The sequence below is a fragment of the Pelecanus crispus genome, chromosome 8 (assembly GCF_030463565.1).
Source record: "Pelecanus crispus isolate bPelCri1 chromosome 8, bPelCri1.pri, whole genome shotgun sequence".
NCBI lineage: Eukaryota > Metazoa > Chordata > Aves > Pelecaniformes > Pelecanidae > Pelecanus > Pelecanus crispus.
In genome coordinates this window covers 17,772,884-17,798,496 of record NC_134650.1, presented here as the reverse complement: position 1 = coordinate 17,798,496, position 25,613 = coordinate 17,772,884, and the positions used below count along the sequence as shown (strand labels likewise).

The window sequence follows — 25,613 nt, the reverse complement described above, 5'->3', positions numbered from 1 at the left end:
GGTTTGCGTTTGTGAAAAACAGTGATGGAGTACAGTGTCACAGGTCACTTCTGATTAAACATCCCATCCTTCTCACAGACATTTAGCTCAGAATCCATTTGTGTGCGACTGCCATTTGAAGTGGCTGGCTGATTACCTGCAGGATAATCCGATAGAAACCAGCGGCGCTCGATGCAGCAATCCGCGTCGCCTTGCCAACAAACGAATCAGCCAGATCAAGAGCAAGAAGTTCCGCTGCTCAGGTAATTCATTTATCCAAGCTGTACTGCACTTTCAATTCAGAAATAAGCAGGTCCAGAGAGCCTACTAATCGAATCTGCAGGACAGTGTTTGCTATAATGGATATCATGGAGCATCTTTGAAAATTAAATTTGGAAAATTCAGTTAGTTCTCCAGAAAGCCAATTACCTTATGGATTTAAAAAAAAAAAAAAAAAAAAAAAAAGGAGCAAAAAAAATGGGTCAGTCTATAGCTGTCTTCTGTGTATCTCTTGAAAACAAAGAAAAGAAAAGAAAAAAGAGAAAAGCTTGTGACATTTAATTTTAAAAGCATTACTAGGTTACAAAATGTCTAAAGAAAACAATGAAGATGTATATGAATCCATGTGGCAAATGTAATATTTTGAAGGGGTGTAAGGTGTCATTTGTATTCAGGCAGAACTCTTATTGACCTTAATGAGAGCTGAGCTCAAGTAAGTTCTCAGACCTAAATGCTGAGAACAGTATGAGTGAGATTTTTATACAACTGGCAATGGGCATTTCTGACCTAGGATGTGAATGAAGCTGAGGGTGAGGGGATGGCATCAATTCGTACTTCCATAGGTTTGGGTTTTTTTATATCCACAAGTAACATGCACTAACACAAGCAAAACTGCCAGCAAAAGTTGGTAAGATTTTTGGTTTTAGTAAGTTTTGAATCAAAACTTGCATCATAGTTTAGGCAAAGATTTTTGTGTTGTGAGCTAGACGGGAAAATGTTTCCACCTGAAAATAACCTCCAAAGCAAGTTAAACACCTTTTTCTCAACCGCATCCATTCTTTATTTATGGTCCAGCTATCAGTAACAGGACACTTATTGCCTTATACAGCACAACTAAGCAGACTGCTTCTTCATGTGTTTTTTCTATTGGTTATATGTGTTTTAGATTACTGTATTTTTGTATGCTGTAAAGACAAGCAGGTTTCAGTGAGCAAATCTATTAGGGTGTACTGAGAAGAAAAATTACTGTTATTGATGGAGAACCTTGCAGAGATTTCTATAAAAATTACTATGATTTTTGTCGTTTTCCTCTGAAAAAAAATACCATGATTAATTGTGTTCCTGGTGGTAAAAGATTAATGACTCTAGATGGGGATGCAGCATGAACCTGAATGGCAGCAGCCCAAAACAAGCCGTTGTGCTTTGTGTATCTCTGTGAGCAATATGCTGAGCTAAACCTTCTCTTTATGGGGAAAATAAAATAAAGATAACTTCATTTGCAGTCAGGTTTTCTTGGGCATGCTTGTTAAAGTCTTCAATCACTTGTGACTCAAGCCACAAAATTTATAACCAGAACTGAGATTATGACATACTTCTATCTAGGTTTTTGGGTTGTGTCCATCATAGTAAAAAGATAATTAGTCAGTAATATTCATAGTTAAAGAAGCTGGAAATGAAAATGCATAAATATAATTTAGAAAGGAAAGTAGACTGCAGAAGCAGATCAGTATAAATCTGTACCCAATTTGCCATTGTTATTTTCTTCTGCTTTTATTAATAGGCTAGAGAAACTAATGCTATGTATGTGCATGCATGCCTTGAACAATGGTACAGGCTATTGGATAAGGCAAACACCATCTGATATCATTTATGAAAGGTCACAGCTAAGAAGAGCAACAATGCAGAACACAGTACCTGGTGATGTTGAGAATAGTATTTTGTGTGAGTTCTTGTCTTGGGGGTCCTTTCCTCAACGCATTAGGCTGTTTTTCCCTTGGTCTCCAGTTCTATGAGCATATCAAAACCACATGGAAAAGGCATAAACCTGACTTATGAAGGAAGAGAGCAGGGATTGTACAGCTTCAGAGCAAAGATTTCAGCTGGATGAAAACTAATTCTGTTCAAAAACACAATAGAGAAGATATCCTTGCCTGTAGAGTTTCCAGATGCCGATGAGATCCATTGAATTCGACTCGCTGTCTGCTCACATGAGACAGGGGGAGCATCTAATGGTTTAGAAGAATCTTAGTTTGTAAATCAATCCAGAGAACAGACATCCTTGGCACCTGTTCTGCTCAAGTTGTCCCTTTGAATGATGGCTGCTTCAGACTTGGCATTTAGCAGGAATTTTCCATGTTTTCATTTTGAGGAGTATGTTTCATCCCAGGATTTAATGCAGCACATCTCTGTGCAGAAAAGTCCATGAGGTATGAATCTTCATCATTCAAGTCAGACTATTGAGCAGTGCTTTGTGTTATCCAGGGATGAGCCTGCACAATCCCACTGGGATGGCAATGCTTAGTAATTTGTCAGTGTCCTTGCTGGTTGTGGGATTCTCCCTGTCTAGTTTTTACATCTTTTGCTCAGTGTATGAGAAAATAGTTTTTATTTTAAATCCTTTTGTAAATGTGCATCTGTTTTCTCAAAGGGTTCTTGTTTCAGGATCCTGATATTTTCATGTAGTTTGTTTAATACATTTAGTACATGGCAGTGGTCAGAAAGATGTTTTTGTGGGGGAAAACCCAGTGAATATGAGGGGTTAGTTAAGGAAGCAACGTGAGGCATTTTATCCTGACCTGGTCTTTGACCTTTGAGAAGTGATGAGGATGCACAGGAAGTGTGAGATCTGTGGGAGTAGAGATGCTCAGCCAGTGTCAGGATCACACCCATGAGTAGTTAAACTTAGGTGAGCTTAATACTTTGATATCAAGGAAAGGACCATTTCTGAAGTCATAAAATTCTGAGGTTGTCCTGAAGCAATCTGTGTGCTTTCCACATTAATTTGGATTCTACAAAGTATCATAAAGGGGACTGTCAGGAAGGACCTGGCATGAGAAAAAATGTGATTGTTCAGTAAATTAAGAGAAGAAAGTGAAATGCTTCTTGTATGAGGATAGGAGAAAGAAGTGGTTAGCAGGAATGGGGAAGAAAAGCTGAGATGTTTGAAGTTTCATCAGTCTGAAATGGTAGAGGAACATCAAGAAGGTAATGTCAAGAGGACACACTCAGAAATGCAGATGGGCTAAATAGAACTGTATTTGATAAATTAAATGAAACTGTGAAGACAAAACTATACAGCATAGTGAAAAAAAAAATCAAATCTAGAAAACTTCATTCTGCGTATTGTTTCCTTCAGTTTTTATTCCAGCTCTCCACCATCCTTTTAGATAGTATTTAGCAAGAAGAACTTGCCACCTTTTTTTAATTCATCATCTAGGTACTTTTCCCAGGTGCTGTTTCCTCCCTGAACCAAATGACTCAAGCTTTTACTGATAACGATGGAGCAACATCTGCAAAGGTTATGAGTGGCCATAGGAAGGAGATTCTGTGCAACAGGTAGATAATGCACATAATTCTTTTTAAAAGGAGAATTGGAAGCATTACAGCATGAAATGAAGGAACAGCAGGGAAAGGGGCACGTTTTTGCCCGGGGCTGTGAGACAGGCAAAGCTATTGAACATACTATCAAATGTGTCTAAGCCTCAGATTGCCATAGATACTATTTCTCGTGGTTTTTTGCCTTCCATTTAATGCGATGAACAAAATAATAATAAACCTCCCCCTTGCTCAACTCTCCCCCTGCAGCTTTAGAATCTGAGACTAAAAAAGGTTTTTCTTGAAAGAGAAATTGGAGGAACAGGCTGTGACTAATTCTTTCTCTCTTCTGTTTAGAAAAGGGAAATACTGTCATTTTCAGTGGCAACAGTAAAATTCCGACGATTATTTTCTTTTTGGCTGCATCTGTCCACTATGACCACCTAAGGATCCAATGGTACTTGCTAGCCTTAGGTCACTGGAGGCTCCTGTTTTTAATAGGACTAGAGGGAAAAAAGAACAACAAAAATCTGCCCAATAGCATTTGATTAAGCTCACTACACAGCAGTTTTATTTTCTAAAGCAGCACTGGGCTTTAGGAGGAACGGAAATGAATCTATGAGCAGATCGTGTTGTCTCTGTGGTAGCTTATTGTCACTTCAAGAGTTGGCAGGATACTTGATTGCTGTGTGACACTGTATGAAATACCTTATGCAGAGAGCTGCCCTTGTATTCAACTGTATATCTTTTTTTTTCCTGTGATATGTTTGCATTTTTCAGTATATTGTGTATTTCAAAAGCGAGTAAAGTTCCACCTGCCGTACCTACACAAACCCTTTCTGATCAAAGCATATGTATATCTACGAGCATCACATTACAAAAGGTTTTTATCTTCTAATTCTTAGAAATAAGAATCTTAGAAATAAGGTTACAATTTGAAATACTGTGAAGTAAACCTGTGTTCCTGCTTCCTCTTGCATTGGAGCATACATTGTATCTAACTGACTTTAATTAGTTACTTCAGTTCCAGATAGTGCTATACAAATCAGAAGCACAGGGAATAATAAGAGGAGGACAATGAACCATCTGCCAGCACAATTCTGTCCTTTTTGGACACTGCTTCTTGTTAACCCAACCCATATCAAAGTCAGCCTCTGTGGTACATATGGATTGAGAGCTTACATATTTAGGGCTAGTGTCACATCTCTTGTGTTATCCCCTGTTATTAGATAGTAATGTAGTTGCTGTTTGTTCACTCATAATTTTCAAAGGCATTTGATAAAACCTCTTCTTACTAATTGCAGTTTTCTTCCTAATTCTTTGTGTCTTTTCCATTCTCTGTCTTCATACATGTTCACCTTTCTTGGGTTACCTGTCTACTTTGGAACAGAGTTCCTATTACTTGTGATCACCTGAAATTTCCTTCTCTCTTCTGTGCGTTGTTCCAGCCTTAGAAACATAGAACTGCAATGGACAGAGTGTTCCCAGTCAGGAGAACACAGGCTGCACATCAGGGCTTTTTGTCTGGTCCCTATGGCAGTTCACATGTTTCCTGTCTCTTGGTCTCCCCAGGTTATCTCCTTCCCAGCTTTTAGTGACAAGTAAACACTATTTAAGCTCTTTGAGCTCTCAAAATGAAAGTTGCAGTGTATCGTTACTCCTCAACCAGTATAAACATAATTTATCTCATTGAAACACTCTCAGGTGTTCCTGTAATTTGTCAATCACTCTGATGACAACTTTGCAAATTCCTTCCATTTTTACTAAGCAAATAGTAATTTACAGACTATGTGTTCATATTGCTGCCCTTAGCATTTTCTGTTTGATGAAAAGCACTAATAACCACCTGCTCTTCTGCCTCGTTACAGTGCTGCAGTGACACGTGCTTGGGGAGTCACGATTATGCCTGCCCTTAGCGTGCTGGTCTCCAGCAGCTCCTGCCTGAGCAGACACCAAGCCATGGTAGCTTGTAGGTTTGTCCATGCTGGAGGTGACAGTGGTGGGGATTGGCAGTCCTGCACAGGGTGCTCTAGGCCTGGTCATGTTTGCAGGAAATCTTATCTGAGGCCAAGCTCCAGCACTTTTGCTCACCAGGGCTTTTGCTTGAGCAGAGTGAGGGAAAGGAATATGAAACATTGCCTATGATCTGGACAACAGGAAAATTAACTGCATTCAGATTTCTTTCGCGGGGGGGGGGGGAGTGTTCGGTTTGGTTTTATTCAGTTAAATGCTGTGCATTCTGCTTTTTTTTTTCCACCCGAAAGACACAAAGACTCAGCAAAAGTACCTTCAGAAACTCTGAATATAGCAAAACTGAGGATATGCATTTGTTGTGCATAAGAATAATTCTATCTGAATGGAAGGTTGTTTAACAGCAACAAATCACCTGCAGATTAAATCCTAGACTGAATTCATAATTATGAACCTGAAGTCTTCACTGTACACTGTAACTGAGTATATTTGAGCTTTGGTTTGCATTAAATTTTTCTGAAGTTGAAGTCATTAAAGAACACAACACGACTGCTATGACTAATAGTAATGGAGCTAAATTGCCTTGTACTGTAGAAATGTTCCAAAAAGTAATTTGGCTGTCCTGTATATTGATTATAGCCCTTCCTTTTCTGTAAATCTTTGATAGCAATTCAGATCTTTATGTTAATATTTGTGTCAGTTACTCTAACCCTTCACTAGCTCATGTTGAACACTATGGTGAAGGTTTCCTGCACTGCAGTAGGGGGAAAGTAGGCAGAATGAAAGCCATTTTACTCAAGGAAGCACAAGCTTAACACAGAGCAGGTGGGTCTGTCTGGCAGAGTGTCATTCTTAATAAGAAAGTAAATAGACGTGTCCCAGTTAAAAAGTTTATTTTAAGGCTGTGCCTCATTTTATTTTTAAGTTGAAGTAGTCTTCAAAAAAACTGAACATCTGAACTGCTTTGTTACCAGCCAACGTCCTTATTTGCAATTATAGTAAAGAAACAATGAAAAGAGGGAGAATGAATGCTGAGTCATAGATTTATCCATATCACTTAGGCATCCAAATAACATAGTTGTCCTAGATTCCCCATGTAGGCAGAGTACAGAGCAATATAGATTCCTCACTTGCAATCTGAGTTGTCTTCTGGAGGTCTCTTCATTAGCTATGGCAGAAAGCTCAGCAATTACTCTTGTAACTCAGATACCTCAAAAACTAAGGTGGACAAAGTTTGTTCTCTTCTCTCATGTTGCCATTGTATGTGTTGAGATTAAGCTGAGCAACACTTACCAGAGATGCAAAGTTAGCACTTTTTTGTGTGTATAGCAGTCACTTGAATAGGATAAAGAAAATAATTGGAGAGGCATTGGCATGAAGAGAGCTAGTCAGCTAAAATCACCGCAAGAATGTTTGAGCCTGCAGTTGGACAATAAATTTTCATCTGAGTATTCTGAGACTGCAGCAGTCTCCTGAAGTGTTACAGCTTGATGGGACAGTTAAAAATAGGGTCCTATATACAAATTCTTAGCAAACTGTGGATTCAGAGACTGATAAATGAACAGATCTTCGATTACCAGAGGTGAATTAACACTAAGAGCAAACCATATAGTGCTGCTTTTATGTAGAGTATATCTAAAGGGTGGGGGTTTTCATGAAAACTGGCAAATATCTGGAGATATGATCATTCCTTTTTCAAATTTTTTTTTCAAACATTTATGCAGAATGATCTTATGTACATCTAAAGGTTTATGGAATATTTTTTTAAAATGTAATTTACAAAATAGCATGCTTCCCTGTTTTTTTTCTGTTCTATTTGTCAAAAAAAAAAAAAAAAAGAGGAGGCATCTATGTTCCTGCACATTTTTTCTGATAGTCTGCAACAAGCAGAAAGGCTAGAATGTGCCTGTGGAGTATTTTGCCTCTCATGTATTCTGGGGACATAAATTAGGGTTTTGGCAGACTTTTCTTTGTGTGCTGGTACCTCTTGTTCATTGTAGTTGATGATTAGCTTAAGCAGTTATTGTAAGCGGTGTTTAATTAGTGCAGCAGAGGAATAGAGACTTGTTCAAAATATTCTCTAGGGGTTTCTCAGGAAGATGTTTGCAGGGCTCTGAGTGCATTTGTTTCCAGTAGGACTGTAAGAGTTCATTGACACTGAAATTACTGAGTTTATTACAGATATTCCACTTAATACTGAAAATCAGTATATAATACAAAAGTCTTTGGAAGATATGAACTATTACTTCTCATTTCTTAACAGAGTACTGTGGATGAATTTATTTGAAGAGCCCATGGCAGAATTGCTGCATTATTAAACCAGTGTAGGAATAAGGATATGGAACTCTGCATCCTTCTTTGCTAGAGCCATACAAATTACTGGCAGAAATGCTAGTTATAGGTATAATTTCTATATAAATGAGGTGTGGATTCGAGGGTTATGCATACTTTGAATGAATCATGGAAGAAAATTAATGCCTCTCTGTGCCATGTTGCATGAGTCACAAAAGAAAATTCATAATCTAATTTTTGTATCAGTTAGGACTCTGGCTAGTTTGGCAGCTTGTGGGGATTGAAGGTTATTGTGTTAGGTTCCCCTAAAAAGCTGCTTTAGTTTCTTAGATTGTAAAGATAGACAGTAAATCAAATGGTCTTACTTTCATTGCTGTATGCAAACCCACAGTTTGAGGTGACTAAGTTAACGCTGTACTTATTTTCTGGAGTTCCCAAGTAACTGTGTGTTGACTTTCTGCATAATAATGCTCGTTCATAGCAAAATGGTGAAGCAGAGCCCCTTGCTATATTATCTGTCATCTCTGCTCAAGTACTTTTATTGTTCTCCATGTAGGCAATGAATAATCTGCTTGATGCTGACTTTGTTCTTTGGGCAATGCAAACCCCTTACTAAGGAAAGTGATATTTTTTTTAAAATCACAAGCATTGACCTTAACTGACGTCCAGCAAAATGTTCTGAGCAGTTGCAGAGGACAGCCACTTCCTCTCTCGTTCTTGAAGCCCACAAGAACATTTGAGATGTGACTTTCAAAAGCAGTCTCCACTGGCATAGCTCTGCAGACATTAAAGTCAATGGGAGTTTTATTTCAGTGGGAGCAGTCAAAGCAAAACTGAATGCCCTACTTTATATGTCAAAGTTGCAGGAATGCGTTACAAGAAGTAAAGTTGTTTGAAATAATCCAGGATGTCAGAAAGAGAGAATGCTTCCATCAGCAAATGAGGTACAAAACCCAACAAATATTATGCCGAGAAACAGAATAACAAAATATTCCTGTTTGCCTTAATATGTCTGTAGTAGCACATGTGCTGCCTTGCTGTAAAGTGTGCAGTTAAAAAAAAAAAAAAAGCAAAGCAGTGGTAATTACAGATTGTCAGCATAAGTGCCACCAGCATGAAAGGCCACTGGGAGCTGAAATCAGGCTCAAGGGAGCTTGGGGAGCATTTAATGCCAGAGCTTGACCATCAGCTCAGAATCTACTATTATTAATATGAGCTGCAGTATTTCTAAGATTGCATTTAAATAAATGGAGCAAACCAAAATGACATTTATACTGAAAGGAGACACCAGGACAGAGTAAGTAGCTAATAAAGAGCAGTGTAGATTGGGCATTCAATATGTGGTGGAAGTTGCACACCCTTCCTGGAAGGAGCTGTCTGCAGTCCTTTGGTAGTATTTTCTATCATATTAGTTCTGTTTCTGAATTCGCCTGGGCTCTGTTCTTGTACACTAACCCCAATTGTGCTCCAGGGTGTTCCTGCAGTTGTAGCATAAAGGATGACTTCTTGTATCCAGCACCTTTTTGCATGGGTGGAGTGGAGAGCATCTCTCCGTGAACCTTCAGCTTGTGCTTCTCCATGCTGCTTCCTCTCAACGCTCTTCTCTCTTTGGCGCTGCCTAACTCTGACTCTGGCTGTTCATGGGGTTTTCCTTTGTGCTTGATCTAACCATGTGGTAGAACAATACAAATTGAACATGGTTCTGTCAAGCACCATGGAAGGCTGCATACTCCCTGCCGCATGGCATGCTGGGATACTTCTGCTGTTTTCAGAAGCATCAAAAGGTGAGAGATTCCCCTTTTCTCACAGGAAAAATGAAAAAAGTGAAGTGTTGCTTAACCAGACTCTCGGGCACTGCAGGGGGGAGCCCTAGTGATGTTTGTGATAGACTTTACAGAAGGCTTGCATGCAGAATAACCATTTCTAAGTAATTAATCTGTTTAATTGCTCTTAGAATGAAGAAGTTAGGCATCCTGTTGATTAATATGATTCAAGGGTGATTCCAGCCATACCTACAGAGATGAAAAATCATTTTTGTCTTCTTACCTTGTAAATAATGTAAGCTACATCGCTCTACTTGAGCTGTGCGGTGAGTCCTTCTACTTGAGGTACACTTTGAATGCCGATTCTGTAACAAGATGCCTGCTACCTAAAGTGACTTCGGACCTGATCTGAGCTATCTTAATGCACTGGCATTTCATGGTGAAGTATACTGCAAAAGAATTTCAGAAGAGCCTGCAAAGCATTATCTTTTATCTCTTGAAATAACATGGGTAACGTGGCCTGTATGAAAACAGTATTATCCAATAGTTACATAGCACAAAGCTGAGTCATCATACCCAAATGGGCCGTTTTAGCTTTGACAGTTTAGATAAGATCTTTAACATACTTCTGTCTAACTTCCCCCCTATGTAAAGTAGAGATAATTACACCTATTCACAAGGGACTTTGAGAGCCTCATACAGAAGTTTTCTTAGACAGAAATGCTGCCTCATCTTGCAAATTTGTTACAAAGCTGTTGCGGAGCCATCAGAAGAAGGACATCTGAGATTCGTAGGTTTTCTCTGTTTTACTGATAAGAATTGATACTTACCGATGTGAAATTATGACAAACAATGTACCTCCTTTTTTTCCTGAAAACCACCTATGAGAATTGTGATCTAGTGGTTACTTGAAGAAGTGAGTGTTGGGATTCCTGTTTTTTTGTCCAAGATTTAGACCAAGTGGTCTCTGTGATCATATTTTTGGTGCCAAATTTGAGGCAGCTGGATCCATCTTTTCTAGAATGAATATATCAGGTCAGTATTCAGGCCCCTGTTGAGACAGTTTAATTTTTTCCAGAACAGATCATCCAGCGCTCCTTTTAAGTCCTTTGGGCAAAGCTAAGTTTTACAAACTGAAATCAGGTTTGCTAAACAATGCTTAAAAAGAAGAATAGGACAAAAAGGTATTTGTCTCTGTTGCTTAATTTCTCCATGTGGGTATTAGAAAGGCACCTAAAATTTTTTGTGGTGTTTCTTTATCTCAATACTGCTCTTTTGTAGAATGGCATGTGTGTTTGTTTTATGATACTGAGGAATTGCAATGCCCTGGTACCTGATACTGGTGTCACATAGGTTGTGAAATGAAAATATTATCAGTGTAACTAGCAATTCAGATAAACACAGTTGCCCTCAGTTAAATACAGGCCTTGCTATTGCCTTGGCTACTCATTTTATAGCAAACTTAATTCTTCTTAATTTTGGAAATTACTAGAAACTCCCAGGTCATGTTTTACATTCAGCCAAGCTTCACAGAGTTCTCAGCTACAGTGCAGACATGCTTTCAGGTATATAAAATGACCAAATGGCTGGTCTGGAATAGTAAAATGAAGCCAAGTGTTTCTTCTGTGCGTGTCCTGCATCTCTTTTCCATGGCTTTCCACAGGTGATATTATAGCATGCAAGAAGTACTACATGCATGTGATGGTTAATTATACTTCCGGAATCCTGTCATGTTCACTCAGAGCCCTGCAGTAGTACACTGATAAAGCCCTGTGTGTAGAAATGGATATATGCACTTAAATAGTTCTGCAAGCAGATGGCTGAATTTCACATTAGTATCCCAGATAGGAATATCTTAATAGAGCAGCCACCTGTCCAAGTGATCTCAAGACTCAGGTCAAATAGTAAATAGTATTATCTAGTCTTTGGCAGGTGATTCTTGCTGTCTCACAGTCTAATGGATGACTGAGTACTTGCTGAGTATATACATGCTATTGATTACTTTTGACTCAGTGCTTACCTGAGTAACTCTTACTTAAACTCATTTAGAAGAAAAAAAAGGAAAAGGAAAAAAAAAGCAAGAGAGAGAGAGAGAGAGAAAGAAAAGTACGAAGGTGATGTTTTCTGAGCTGAGCTGAGAGGGCTTTCCCCTGTTGCAAGTGTGGAGCCAGTGGACTGATGCCCAAGCAAGATCAACTTCTTATAGCTGATGCAGTGTGGAAAGTTGTATGCCATCAAGAGAGTGAGACTTCTAAGTCAAAATGTGGTAAATATACTTTATTTACTTCGCCAGAATGCTTGAGAGAAAAAGAAAAACTGATTTTCACCCTCTAATGTTATATACCCCTTTTTCTCCTTTGTAAAGCATTCCACTTACTTTCCCATCCTTCTCTTTTTCCCATAGGAAGATGAATCTTGTATCTATCAGTAGACTAAAAATTATACTTAATAAATTTTTACTCTGTGTAACTTCATGACGTTTGTGATTATTCTTTCAAAGAAAGCTTTTACAATGAAGATTAGAAGTGCTTCTTCAAGGGTTGATTTGAGGCCTTCCAAGACACTTTCTGATCACTGAAAAATTTTGCTGGGTTTTTCAAGGCATACTGTAATTGTGGCAGTTTTAATAAACTCTGGTCCTGATAACTGTTCATCTTTAGCTTTATTTCCAAGGAATCATAAACAACCAAATGTACTGTCTCATAGACCTAAGAAAGAATAGCTGTATGTTCTTGTAATCAAGCTGTAATATACTCATCACTTGACACTTTAGCCTGACTACCAAGCCGGGAATTTTTAGGACTGGAAATCAAATGGGGTTTTTTGAAAGAGTTTAAATGATGGTGGTGTGGGGAAAGGCTTAGAGTGTATTTTTATAATACTTTAAAATGTCCTGTGGTCCTAATATTTTAAGTGCTGTGCTGTCACGCTAAAAAACAGTAGCCAAGTCTCACTTTAGATGTGTAATTTACAATAATCATGATAACCTGCAAAGTATTTAGCACCACAGAAGTGGTAATTTACAAAGCGGTACGTGATGTTTCTCATAGTCTAGTTCAGAATTACAAAACTAAACTGAAGTGTGTCTGTGGAATCAAAATGTTAGATTGCCTACAGAATTGTTTGCTCTCACTGCATCGCCCTGTGGAGGTAATGTGTAACATAAATTAAAATAATAGTGGGTTTAGGTGACTTCTTTTTTCTTACAGAAAATAGTATGCGGTCATAAAATGAACAACGGTATATTTATCAGTCTGGGAAGGGGAAGCAGGTGAAGAATCTCATCAAATCTCCAAAAACAAATTTCAGCTTAGGTTTAAGTTTTTATTGATGTTTTCAGGTTCTTAAAAACCGAACTTGCTCAGATTATTCCCGAGAAAGCCTTGCAATTGCTTTTTAAAACTCTGGAAAAGTTAGAAAATACTTCTTGGTAGTTATGATCACTGGGCATTACACAAGGTTTCTGAGACAATTCTGGTGCTTCCATTATGAAATATGAAGTGAGTGGGCAGGTATTGCATGGCAGGGTCTTGGCAACACTTTGCTTATATACACATTTATTAATACTCCTGGTTCCTTGAAGCAGAGAGATCAAGTTTCCAACCTGCTGTTATTAAAAGAGAAAAAACAAACCTGAAAAGGACAGATTCGTTCACTGAGCCTAATTGGAAAAGCATTTCATTAGAACGGGTCAAAAACCTAGTCAAAGAGGTCTGGCAATCATGGTATAATGGTACATTAGGGAGTGCTTCTCTCTAAGTATGGTCTACCCATTCCTTAATTAAAATGAAATGATTTAAACTGCTATTACTTTCCTCTGCTGTTTGTTTAACATAATTAATAAAGGTATCTAATTGTTGGAAAAGTGACAAGGTTCTCTTATAAAAGATTGCTTTCAAAAATAATTCTAATAGCTGAGGTCTGAAAATTTTGGGCTTGTTAATGACGTCTTTAAAAATCCTTTGTCATTTGAATGCACCAAGATAGCTCCTGCTTTCGTGATCCGTTTTCCTTGTTGCTGGACTAAGTTCCAAATGCAAAAAAGTGACTTTGCTGGAGCTTCTTTGAAGCAGACTCCAACAGCTAATTAGACGTGCTTCAAAAAATACCTTAACGGGTAGGCTTGTTAGACAAGGAATTGATCTATCAAGGGAAGAGTGAAAAAACAGAGGCTAGTCTTGGGAGTAATTTGAAAAACTGCTGAACAAAAATCTTTGGCAAGTATTAAAATTGTGTGCAGGAGCTGGGAGCTGGCAGGAGGCAGTGTTGAGAATAGATGCCATAAAATCTCTGATTGCTACAGTTATCAGGAACTGTTTGCTGGAATATATTTTCCTTTTATTGCAGGGTCAGAGGATTACAGAAGTAAATTCACCGGGAAGTGTTTCATGGACCTTGTCTGTCCTGAGAAGTGTCGCTGCGAGGGAACAGTTGTAGACTGCTCTAACCAAAAACTCACCCGATTACCCAGTCACCTTCCTGAATATACTACTGATCTGTAAGTGCTGGCTCTCCAAGCTGTGCTCAGCAGGATGTGTTGGTTTTCCTAGTTTTAAAGGCTGTAAAAGGGACTCAGACCAATTCAAGGCACCTCCTACTTTACTCCCTGTGTGAAAAAGAGGAAGTTAATTTTATTTCAAAGGAGCACCACAGCTCTCTTACTGCCTTAGTATTCATGCCAACTGTGGAGATGAGGAAGGAGCCATGGCTCTGTGCATCAGCTGCCTGTGTGTTTTTTTGAAGTATTGACCCATTATATGGCCCAAGCTGTATGGTTCCTTTCCATTCTACCTTTGAGTCCTTTGCCTTTGTGTTCGGTCATTTTTATTTAAGAAATGGATTAACCCTTTTGAGTTAAATCTGTGATCAGGAACTCATTCCGTCTCAGCAGTGCCTGCTACTTGGGTGAAATGGCTCTCACTAAAGCTAATGTATTGTTAAGCTATAAGTGACTTTATGAAATTTATTTGCTTTTAGAGATTCTTAGGAATTATAAACATATACTGCTAAAGAGAGTGTGAGAAAACATGTTCAGTACTTAGTAACTTAAGAATCTTGTTCTTTTGTTGTATTAGTAGCCCCTTCAAACACAATTCTCTTTTTGTGTTAGTAGTCTCTTTATTGTACTTAACGTTTCTTGTTTAAACCCCCATAAAAACTGTTGATCCTGAAGTTAAGATAGAAAAATATGAGAGACAGACATCCAGAAACACAGCAAAGTCTCTACATAGAGAAATGGAGCTACATGTAATCAGAGAAAGAATTTTGCGTCTCAAGCCTGCCAAGACAGTGGTCTTTGCATTAGTCTTGGAGACCAGTAGACTTTGATGGGAAAGGACCTGAAATCAGATCCCTTCTGTTTACATGGACCACATCTCCAATTTCATGAGTTCTGTAGCAGAATGCATGAGGGAGGTTTAGTCATGCAAACAAGGCTTTTTAATGGTTAAGGTTAATAATCCCTTATCCTGTGCATTGGAAGAAGGCGGCATTCTGACACTGTCCTTTGGCATTACACTCTTAAAGGCCTCCTAAGCTTTTACTGTAGATAGTCTTCTATGTTCCCTTTCCTTCAAACCTAAACTCTTTTCACTCTAGGAGGCTGAAAGAGATGGCAAATAGTGTCTTGCTTAACAAAGGTCATAGTTCTCTGTGTGGCAGCCCTGTATGTCACAGAGATATTTCTACAGACATCTGTGAAGCATTAAATGTTTTTTTGTTTGTTCCTATCAGGCGTTTGAATGACAATGATATTTCTGTTTTGGAAGCTATCGGACTCTTCAAGAAATTGCCCAACCTCAGAAAAATGTAAGTTTGAGTCACTTGCTTGTTAGAATACATGCTGTCTTGGATTATAAGGAAAGAAGAAGGGATAATTTTTTTTATATTTTAGTACTGCAGTAGCAGAAATCACTTTTTCAATGTGAATTTAAGGAAACCAAATGAGTTGCTTGTTTAGATGGACAGGCCCAGTTAAACCACAGTGACAGATAAAGATCCCTAGGCTGACATTTCAATATTCTTTAGGCTACATTTCTTAAAGTCTTCAACTCACAGAGACTGAAGGGAATTCTGTCCCGGAATTTATTCAGATGTATGCTTGTTATTAGAGATGGCTAAAAAGTTTAGCATTTTCATTTTGTCTTTTGAATGTATTGCATGACTCCAACTAGTGTGATTGTTTCAAATAGTCAAAGGAAAATAATATTATAAGATATAGATTACAAGGAAGATTCTTTTGATCATTATTGTTTTAGAGAGGAGAATCAATTAGCTAATTTAGAGATCAGTCATTCAAATATATCTGTATAATTCTGTTAACAGTCTGAGTCCTGGCACTGCACATGTATATATTTAATAAGAGCTGTGTTTTGGAAAGAGGATAATATGTTAGATACCTCCTGATAGTCTCTAGATGGATCTTTCTGAAGTTATCTAAAGTTTTAAACCTATGGTCCCATTGCTAATGTCTCATCTAACTGTTTACTTTTAGTAAGATTTTATTGCTGGAGTTAAGGTAATTTAGGGAAACCAACCAACCAGGCTTTCTGTTCTGCGTTTCATGTGGTTTCTGCCATCTGGAGCTCCCTAGCCATTTGAATCTATGTAAGATCTCAGGGGCTTTGGAGACAACTGTAGTGGGATTCTTATGTCAGTTTTATTTCTGCAATGCAGGTTTGAGAGTGGGGGGTATGTTTGTGCATGTACAGGCCACCAGACTTGGGGAATTAATCATATACATTATCCTAGTATTTTATGAATGATCCATAAGTTGTAGCTACAGTGCACTTAGAAAAAGTTGTTGACACTGAAGTGCTCTGTGGTCTATGCAAGTAGGTAGTAAATGGGACTGAAAAATGCATTGTATATAAAAGTATACTCAAATAGAAAGGCATCTGTCCTCATCAAACCTTCAGGATTTATGTTTTGAAAATTGGAGAGGTGTGATGGCTGGAATAGTTTCTTTAAACTTACTGTAGGCAAGTTATGTTGCTGTCCTTGCTGTTCCCATCAGTTACTCAGGTGGGAGGGGTGCCTCGACAGGGCTGTATTGTTATGCATAAATGCAGCATGAAACAGTTACAAGAGGTTATTTGTTTCCGGTGAAACAAAAAATCTTTCTGCTCTGTTCTTGGCAGTCGATGAGAACTGAGGTGTACCGTTGCAGTTCAAACAGATGGCAAAAAGACGTAGTTGTGCCCTACACCTCATAAAAGGTGTCTCTCGTATGGATTTTTTTAGTGGCAGCCTCCAAGCAGAGGTTCTTTAGGTAATCTTTGTGGTTGAGCTAATTTCTTGTGTTCTGCCTGATGTTGTAAAGAAGTATGTCAATTGGAATAAAGGGATTTTCTGAATAGAGTGCTTTTTCATGTAAGCGGAGCAACATTTCAACCATAACCTTATTCAGCAACTTGATCCTTAAAAAGCCAGATTAGACTTCTTTTTCCTAATTCTCCAAGATCCATTTTTTGAAGGCAAGGGGTTATCAGGAGAAAACAAACAAGCAAACAAACACCTCTTTCCTTCTATGTTATTATTTGTCCTTTACTAAGTATCCTTCTGCTAATAATAGGCCTGTCTCCATCATGCAAGAAGGGAAATGTAAGGAAATACCAGTGGATGGGATTGCCGCTGCTAATGGTCCTAATGCAGCAGCTCTGTGTCGGGCAGGAATGTGATGCATGTGCTCTTCATTAAGTCTTACTCCTTACTGCTGCTATTAAATTAAGGAGGAAGAATATTGATCAAATCCCCATTTTTCAGTGTATATAAGGGACAAGAATTTTTACTTTTATTTGATTTGCAATATTGACTCTGTCTCATCATATTCCTTGTCTGTTCAAGTGTTAAAGGAAAACAGCAGGTGGAGGAATCTGTCTGGAAATTGCATTGCTTCCTAGGTTTAAGAAAACAGTTCAGAGCTTTGCAGTGGCAGGCCATTAGCCTCAATCACCTTTTTTTCTTTTTTTTCTTATTTAATCTCTGTAATTTTCTTTCTTCTGAAATGAATCTGAATAACTAGAATCAGGATATCTGAATGCGCATTTGAATGATTGCCCTCTGATTGTCCTTCACTTCAGTTTAACACTAGTGACAGGTCCATGTCAAGGAAATTTGCAAAGAAACTACTTTAAGGGTACCTCGGTTCCACAGTGACTAGTAAAGCTCCAGCATAATTCCAGAGATGATAGAATTAGCTCTTCCTTCCTCTTGATGGGTGTTTCATCTTGGTGCCTCCTCATCTTACATTATGCTTAGGTGTAGCTTTGGTTTATAACATAAACACTCTGAGGGGGTCTGTAAATTGGACTTTAAGGAGGATTCAGATTTTACTTGCGTTCTAAGTATACGCTCATATTTGTTCTTTTGTCACTCAAGCTCTGTCAGTTGTTCATGTTTGTATGTGTGTTGTTGTCACAGTCACAGTCTCTTGGGTTTTCTAATGATGTTCCAAAGGGAAGTACTCACAGATTTGGCATTGACATATTAGGGTTGCTCCAGTGTGTATATGTGAAAATAGTCTTTAATTATACATTCACATAATAATGTTCAGTTGGGCTCTTGTCCCAATCCCTTGCATCTCCTGACTCGGTGCGGTTTCTATTCTCACCGCGTTTTGCCTCAACGTAAGGCTGGTGTCCTGTCCCTCTTGTCTCTACCTCTCTCTAGCCTCTGACAAAACCCCTACCCTTCTCACGCAGGCTCCCCTCCTAGCCCTCACACAGTTACTCCACTGCATTGCCTTGAGCTGTTTTTATAGCCTTCACAGACCTCTCTGGGGCCCCCTCTCTATCCAGCCAAGGACATTACTTCTTAATATTGCCTGGAATTGGTAGAGAAGATACTTGGATAGAGAAATGTGCCCAATCCCAAACTTTGCTCAATCTGTAGCTCTGTGTCCTGCACTGTCTTGAGAGACATGGGAAGATGTCATCTGAAGAAGAATCTGAAGTGAAAAAAACCTCTGGAAAATTAGTTCCTAAAATTCAAATTTTCCAAAAAATATGTCTTGCAGTCCCCTTGGTTTGTGGCAGGAATCTTAAATCTCTTCATTAAAGACTAAAGCTTCAGCCAAATCCTCAGATTTTCACAGGGAAGATGTATCCTTTGAATAAAACACCTATGTGGTAGTTACCAATTAACAAATTTGAAATCGGAATTTCTTGGAGTGTTTCGGGCTTTTCACAAAAAGATTATCAGAATTTTGGGATATGAGAAAAATGGTATTTTGGTTAGCTTTATTTCCTGGAATAGGTGAACTTCCTTCTATTCCTTAGTATCTACCTTCCTTAGTATCTACCTCTAAACATGGAAAGGGCACCTGACCATTCATTCTGTTATATCTTGCAAACGTTGTAAAGTAAACAAAAAAAAGGGAAGTGTCAGACCACCTTTGCAATAGGTGGTACTGCCAATCCCACCTCTAATATTTAATTAGCTTTTGGGGTGTAATTTGTCTGTAAATATTCCTCCTAAGCTGAATCTTATTGTATGATGTGTCAGCCCAGGATTTAATATAGTTTAATGCAAAACAAAATTGAACTCTTGATACAGAAATGTAAAGGTCACAGATCCATAATGCAAAGTTATGCCACATTTTATTTAGGAATTAAATTGCTAAGATTACCCTGCTGGTTTTTAAAAGGTTAATATATCTGCATATGCCTTTTAAAAAAAAAAAATCCACTTCAGTAATTAGCTGCAAAATCCCATATACATAATGCTATTTTCATAACCTAAATTTTAATCCATCTTTATGTTTAATGCTTTTTACCGTAGAATAAAAAGGTTGATGTAGATTCCTGTAGACAGACCTAACCCGGTCCAGAAATAATTTACTGGGTTCTCCAGTGGGTTTTGCAAAATGCCTTGAACTCTGTGTTGCTTTCATTGCGTTCTTACCATATTACCTCGCCTGATCTTACAAGTGTAAAGGTATGACTTCTCTCTGAAAGCTAAAGTCACATTGCAGTGACTTCCAGGCTCCAAGAACTGTCTTGCTAGTGTTCTGCAGGGTGGTTAGAAAAGAGCAATTTAAATCTGCTTGAAGTGCAGGAGAAATACAAGGGCGCATTTCTGAGCTCCATAAGAGTGGGAGCTGCTCCATGACTCGGGTTTTTGGGGGTATCCTACCTCTGTGAGACAGAAAGGCTCCAGGATCTGCTGTCCTCCCACCCTGGGAGCTGGAACCTTCTGCCTTTCACAGAGGAGGATGTTGCCAGTGGGAGATCTTCTCACTCAACACAGCAAGATCTCACATCAGGCAGGGGTGGGGGGTGACACTACCATTCACAGAGGTAAGGTGTTGACTTTTGTGGAAAGGAGCAGTTCTTTGCTCGCAGCAACTACCAAATTCAGCATGAATCAAACACTGGAGACCCCATGGCTCCCTGGGATTACCTCAAGTTGTTAATTGGTGAAACAACCCTCCAGCGCTTGGGGACTCCCATGGCAGTGGTAGCCTGGAGGGGTCTTCTGGCCATGGCAGATAGGTTCAAGCTCCAAAACCCCCTGGGTACCTAACTCAGTGGGAGCAAGGAGATACACCTGCTTACTGAAATGGGATGCTGACCCATAGTGAGAGGCTGCAGGTCCTAGATGTCAGCTCCAGAGCCTGCCCATTGCCTGGTGCCTACGGGAAATCAGTGGGAGTAGCCATTCCCACTGAGGTCCTGGCAGCTGTTTCTGCAGAGAAAAAAATGGCAATGAGCTCCCATTCAAAATAAAAAGGTGAACTTCCATACTTCATGCACTGCTGGGGAGAAAGGGGACTGACCTCTTCTCTTGGAGAACAAGAACAATAAACAATATTTACCTCAAAAACTGAAAGGGACATCTGACGGTTCATTCTGTTAAATCTTGCCAAAGTAACAAAGTGAACATAAAATATGGTCTTATAATAAGAAGTCTCAGGCTGTCTTGGCAATAGCTTGTACTGCCAACCCCACCTCTAGAATATAACTGCCTTTGGAGGCTTAATTTGTCTGTAAATATTTCTCCTGTGCTGAACTGTATGGAGTGTCAGCCCAGGATTTAACACATTTTACATGCAAAATAAAATTGAATCATGATAAAGTTTGCAGACTAGAAGTCAGTTTAAAAAACAGAATCTCAAGTTTCTTGGGGAGGTAAAAGTAGTTTGTGTCCTTGGAAGCAGCTGTTACCTGCTGTTCTTTCCCCTAAGCGTAAGTTTTGCCATGGCAATTGAGTTTGCAGTCATCTGTCACTTGTTATACAGAAACAGACTTTATTTTCTGGAAATGATATTGTAGAGCGTGTTGTGGTACATGGCATTTGGGTTCATCATGTGCCTCCCTTTTTTTCCAGTGAGGCCATCAGTCTGCTCTGCTGAATGAATGTAGGAGTGTCACTGGGTTTCCTTCACTGTCTGTCTGTAGCATTTAAGACTTTCAGTGCCATCCTGCATCTGAGAACAACTCACTCTATAAAAGCCAACCAGACTTGGTAAAAGCTGTAAAACCTTCTCAGCAAACATCTTTCTTTCAGAAGAATGCAACAATATTGGAGTTTTCCTCCTAACCTATGCTTAAAAATTCCAAACACATCACCAACAGACAGAAATATTCTAGGGAAACTCCCACGCAGAACAGGCTGTTTGTATGATAAAACTACAAGATTCCTTTGCAGTTGGACTTGCGCTCTGGTGGCTGTTCTTGTGGGAAGGTGTATCAGTAACACAGCGATGAATGGCATGCTGGAATGTTAAAATTGACCCAGCAGGTACAGCAGGATGAATGGTTCTGTTAAGTCTGAATAGAATCCACCTTCTTCTGTGTTGGTTATAAGATCAACAGAAATAATATTATTATAAAATTTAGCCATAATGTAAATAAAATCTTACTGAAAAGTGAGCTGTGTGAACAATGTCACCTTCATAGCTTCTTAGATCTGTTCATTTCCTATTCACAGCCCCACATAAAGTAAACCCAGGCTTTCTGAAAATTTCTTTTGACCTCTTGCCCAGAATAAAAGTCTGGAGATAGGATTAAACTTTATCACCAGGGTAAATCAAGGAGTCCTTACGGAAATAATAACCTTTCTTGAGTGACCAGGTTCCCATTTGGGTCCTGCCAGAGGGCATAGGTATCTTGGGAAATACTCATTTTCTTTTCCACTGTCTTCCAGTATTTCAAGAACAATTTCTTATACAAGTTTAGCGTTGCAAGAGGATGGGGCTTTTCTATAATGGGAGTTTGCTGTAAAGTCTGTCAGAATTTTTCTTCTGATTAAAAAAATTCTCTGTGCTGTGATCATATATGGAAGATTCTTTTAGTGCTGGGAAGGATGGAGTAGAGCTCTCTGAGTTGCAGAGCAGGGAAAAGTTTCACTGCTTTCATTTTTCAAAGTTTGTATCAGCTGATTATTTTTGCTGGTAATTCTATGCCGAAAAGTATGTAATTTCTTATGTTTATTATTCTAGTAGGTCAGACTTTAAGGAGGATACTTTTTTTTTTTTAATAAGTGCTGTCATCTGCCTTTTTTTTTGTTGTTGTTGTCGCATTCTGATATGAGAAACTTTAATTCAAAATAAAAACAAAGACAAATAAAGAAATCCAGGTTGGCAGAACATCTGTTTTGACAGTGCTGCAAGCGGGATTGCAGGGCAGCATCGTCTTTGCCCATTTATTATTTTAAAGCTTGTCTTTTCCCTGCCTTGCAACTTTGATTTCACCATAGCATTTAATCTTGGATTTTCAAATCTTTTGCATGGGAAAAGTGTGTATAATTGCCTTCTTCTGAAACTGTTAGCATATTTTTGGATAATTTTGTGGTGTTCAAATGATCAGGCATTATTAGTTCAAATGAGTGAAGTTCCCTATCTACAGAAGTCCTTTGGCAGCAAGTAAAATTCAGATGGTTTGGATTTTATAAAGGTGCCAATTCCTTTGCAAATTATGGCCAGCCTTTTTCTCCAATATTTGGGGTTTTTGCCTTGAGTATCTAATCATCCATTAAAATTGCACCCATTTATAAATATATGTGACTAAATATCTTTTAGATGGTAGAAGCTAACTAATAAAACTTTGTAACTGCAAGTATAGGTCAGTTTGCAATCTGTGAATTGAAAGTCAAAGTCTTTGTGTATTATAGTAACTCACCCTCCCTACCCCCTACAAACATTTACTTATTTATTAATTTATTTTTGTGCAAATATGCATCATGGCATGATCTTTACCAGGAAAGGGATCATTGCAAGCAATTATTTATGCCAGCATTCAAAAGAGATGCTGAGCTATAAGCATTTCCACTAGAGAAATAGCTGAGCCCCAGAATTAAATGCATATGTCAGAATATCCTTCCTTGACTTGCTTTGACACTGAACATAAACTCTTCATGCGAGTGTTAGCACAAAGTACTAAACTTCTGGAAAGAAAAATCTGCATGTAAGTATTTCTATATGTTTTTATGTTATTTTTGGCTGATTGCTGGCATACTCCTATTCTTTCTGATCACAGAATGCACAAGAGGTGATGGGCCACATGCTGTAAGGCCCACTATCTGACAGTTGTTCAGCAGACATAAACCAGCGTACTCAAGTTTCCCACATGAAACATATCTCCAAGACTCATCTTTTTTTTTTGTTTGTTTTTATTAAGTGATGACTTCTGCAAAGAGCAAGACCCACATTATTTCTATCTGAGGCCAAGCTATCCTGTTGCTATGTCTTCTGTCAACTTTTATCCCAACAAGATTGCCTGTTCTTCTGAGCAGAGTAGCCCAGGTGTTAATCTGATACCTTGTCATTTGTTTTATATCACCTGGAATTGGATTTTGAGACTATTACTCATGCTGTGTGTGTACTGGGATCATTTCTGGAATAATGTGCTATTCAGTATGAGTAATAGCATTGGAATTTGGCATCTTCTTGGGAGCAAGAGCATATCTTTTACTTTCTCTTTTTTGTTGTAGACAGTAAAACAAAGAATAGTGTTTCCTGTCATAAACCTAAACAAACAGGATTATTCATCATAATCTATACAGGGCGTCATAGGAGATGCTTGAAGGACTGAGGCCCAAGGTTTTAATGTGCTTAAGGCCTTTTATATAAATGTTTTAAATAATTAAATACAATTTATTTTTATGCATCTCTAATGGCATTTTATCATTCAGAAGTGTTCTATTCACTGGGTTTTTCACAAGTATGAAATATTCAAAAGATTAATTTTGCATTTCATCAGAACTTCATTTGACTTTGTAGAATGACGTTTTCCAATGTTGATCTATAAGCAAACGTCTTGAGACTGTATAGGCAGAGTAAATATTTACAAAATAATGCTGTATACAGCAGTAGATGTGAATTGAGAATTAAGTGATACTCATTTCATTTTGAGTGGTGGTGTTAAATTTAAGTGCCTGGGAGTTCATGAGTGTACATGTTAAAATTTGTATCAGATACATGCAGTCACCGTTTTGTATGTTAATCCAGTGTTGAGCTTAAAAAGAGTCAAGGTCCTGGTACACTAAATAAAAGTGGTCCATATTTCAATGTATGGTACCTATTTCAATGGTAGTAACATTAACTGATTCTTGCCAGGTGAGCACCCAGTCCAAGGATGGTCCATAACTTCATGGACAGAAATCAGATGTTAGAAACCCCCATTTATTGTATCTCTGAGAGCCTTATAAGCAAGAATGACATGAGGTGTAAGTTTAATTAAATAAAAGATAATAAATATAAATTAACTTAGATACTTTTGATATATCTGATATGATAGTGGTTTTGATCAGTGAAGGGAAGCTCTTTGTAAGTACAGTAGGTATACTTTTGAACTCGAATGAATGTCTCTCTAGATAACCATGAAAAGGCGTGTATGCTTCCTATCTTCCTCCTTCCAGTGTGATGACGTATGTTCAGAATAAAACAATAATAATTTTCTTATTGTGACTGGTTGTGTCCTTACAGAAATCTAAGCAACAATAAGATCAAGGAGATCCGAGAAGGCACATTTGATGGAGCTTCAGGAGTGCAGGAACTGATTCTGACAGAGAATCAACTGGAATCAGTGCATGGACGCATGTTTAGAGGCCTCACAGGGCTAAAGACATTGTAAGTGCAAAGACCTGTCTTTCTCTGTTCCTCTGTAGGTTGAGTGGGAGTGCTCAGGTTCAGCAATGCCTGCTAAAATATCTGTTACTAGACAACAACCTCTAAGGCAGGGTCTTGTATCACTGTCATGAAGTCTTCAATGTATTTCCAGTCCTGGGTAGGTTTGAGATTTATGAGATTTTCAAGAATTTCAGGAGTAACATGATGGTGAACCTGTCATGGGTCAAATTTGGAGACTTTTAATCATTTGATACTTTTATTATTTTGTTGTTTCCTATGGAAACAAGGCATGTAGGAACATGTTTGCTATCTATCAGTCCATCCTCCCACTCCACCTCCACCCAAACTGGAATTGTTGGTCTGCTTAAACCAAACCTCAGAGTAGGCTAGAAGCCCAGAAGATTTTTAATATCCTACAAACTATATGAAATCAGTAGGTAGGGAGAGAAGAAAGACTCAAGTTATTGTTGCCACCAAAACAGGTACAGCTAAGCAACTTTAAGGCAGGCATAACCAAACTGTTACAGGTCCTGCTGATGGAAGGTAGCTGGCCACTCACTCTGCACCAGGTGTAGGAGCCCATGAGCATAGGCATGGCTTTGGCCTAGCCATAGCATGCTCTTTCTTCCCCATATCAATACCATAAAAATTACGTGTTTAATTAAATTATTAAATTAATTATTTATTATTATTATTATTAATTATTAAATAAAATTATTGATGTGGTTGTGGTTGGAGAGAGTGTGAAGGAGACATAGAGCACAAATGCATAAGAAACCAGTTTGGTAGTACTCTTGTGCTTAGACAACCTTTGTAATTTATTTCTGAGAACTAATGCTTTATACATAAACTCATAGTACATAACGCTAATTTATTTTCATGTTAAAAGTTATATTCGAACAAGGATCACAGACAAGATTTCAAGATGGTGTATAATCCACCCCATCTACCACCCTGAGAAGCAGTCAGGGACTAGGCTTCTGGTGACAGCAAAGACTCATGCT

General features: G+C 38.4%; 1 protein-coding gene across 1 annotated transcript in view; it reads left to right on the top strand.

Moving 5' to 3' along the window:
• Nucleotides 1-25,613, top strand: part of SLIT3 (slit guidance ligand 3) — a 549,457-nt gene that overhangs the window by 406,312 nt on the left and 117,532 nt on the right. The window contains exons 14-17 of the mRNA XM_075714742.1: nt 79-242; nt 13,887-14,037; nt 15,273-15,347; nt 24,466-24,609. Of these exons, the coding sequence (XP_075570857.1) occupies nt 79-242; nt 13,887-14,037; nt 15,273-15,347; nt 24,466-24,609 (534 nt within the window). The remainder of the gene's footprint in view (nt 1-78; nt 243-13,886; nt 14,038-15,272; nt 15,348-24,465; nt 24,610-25,613) is intronic.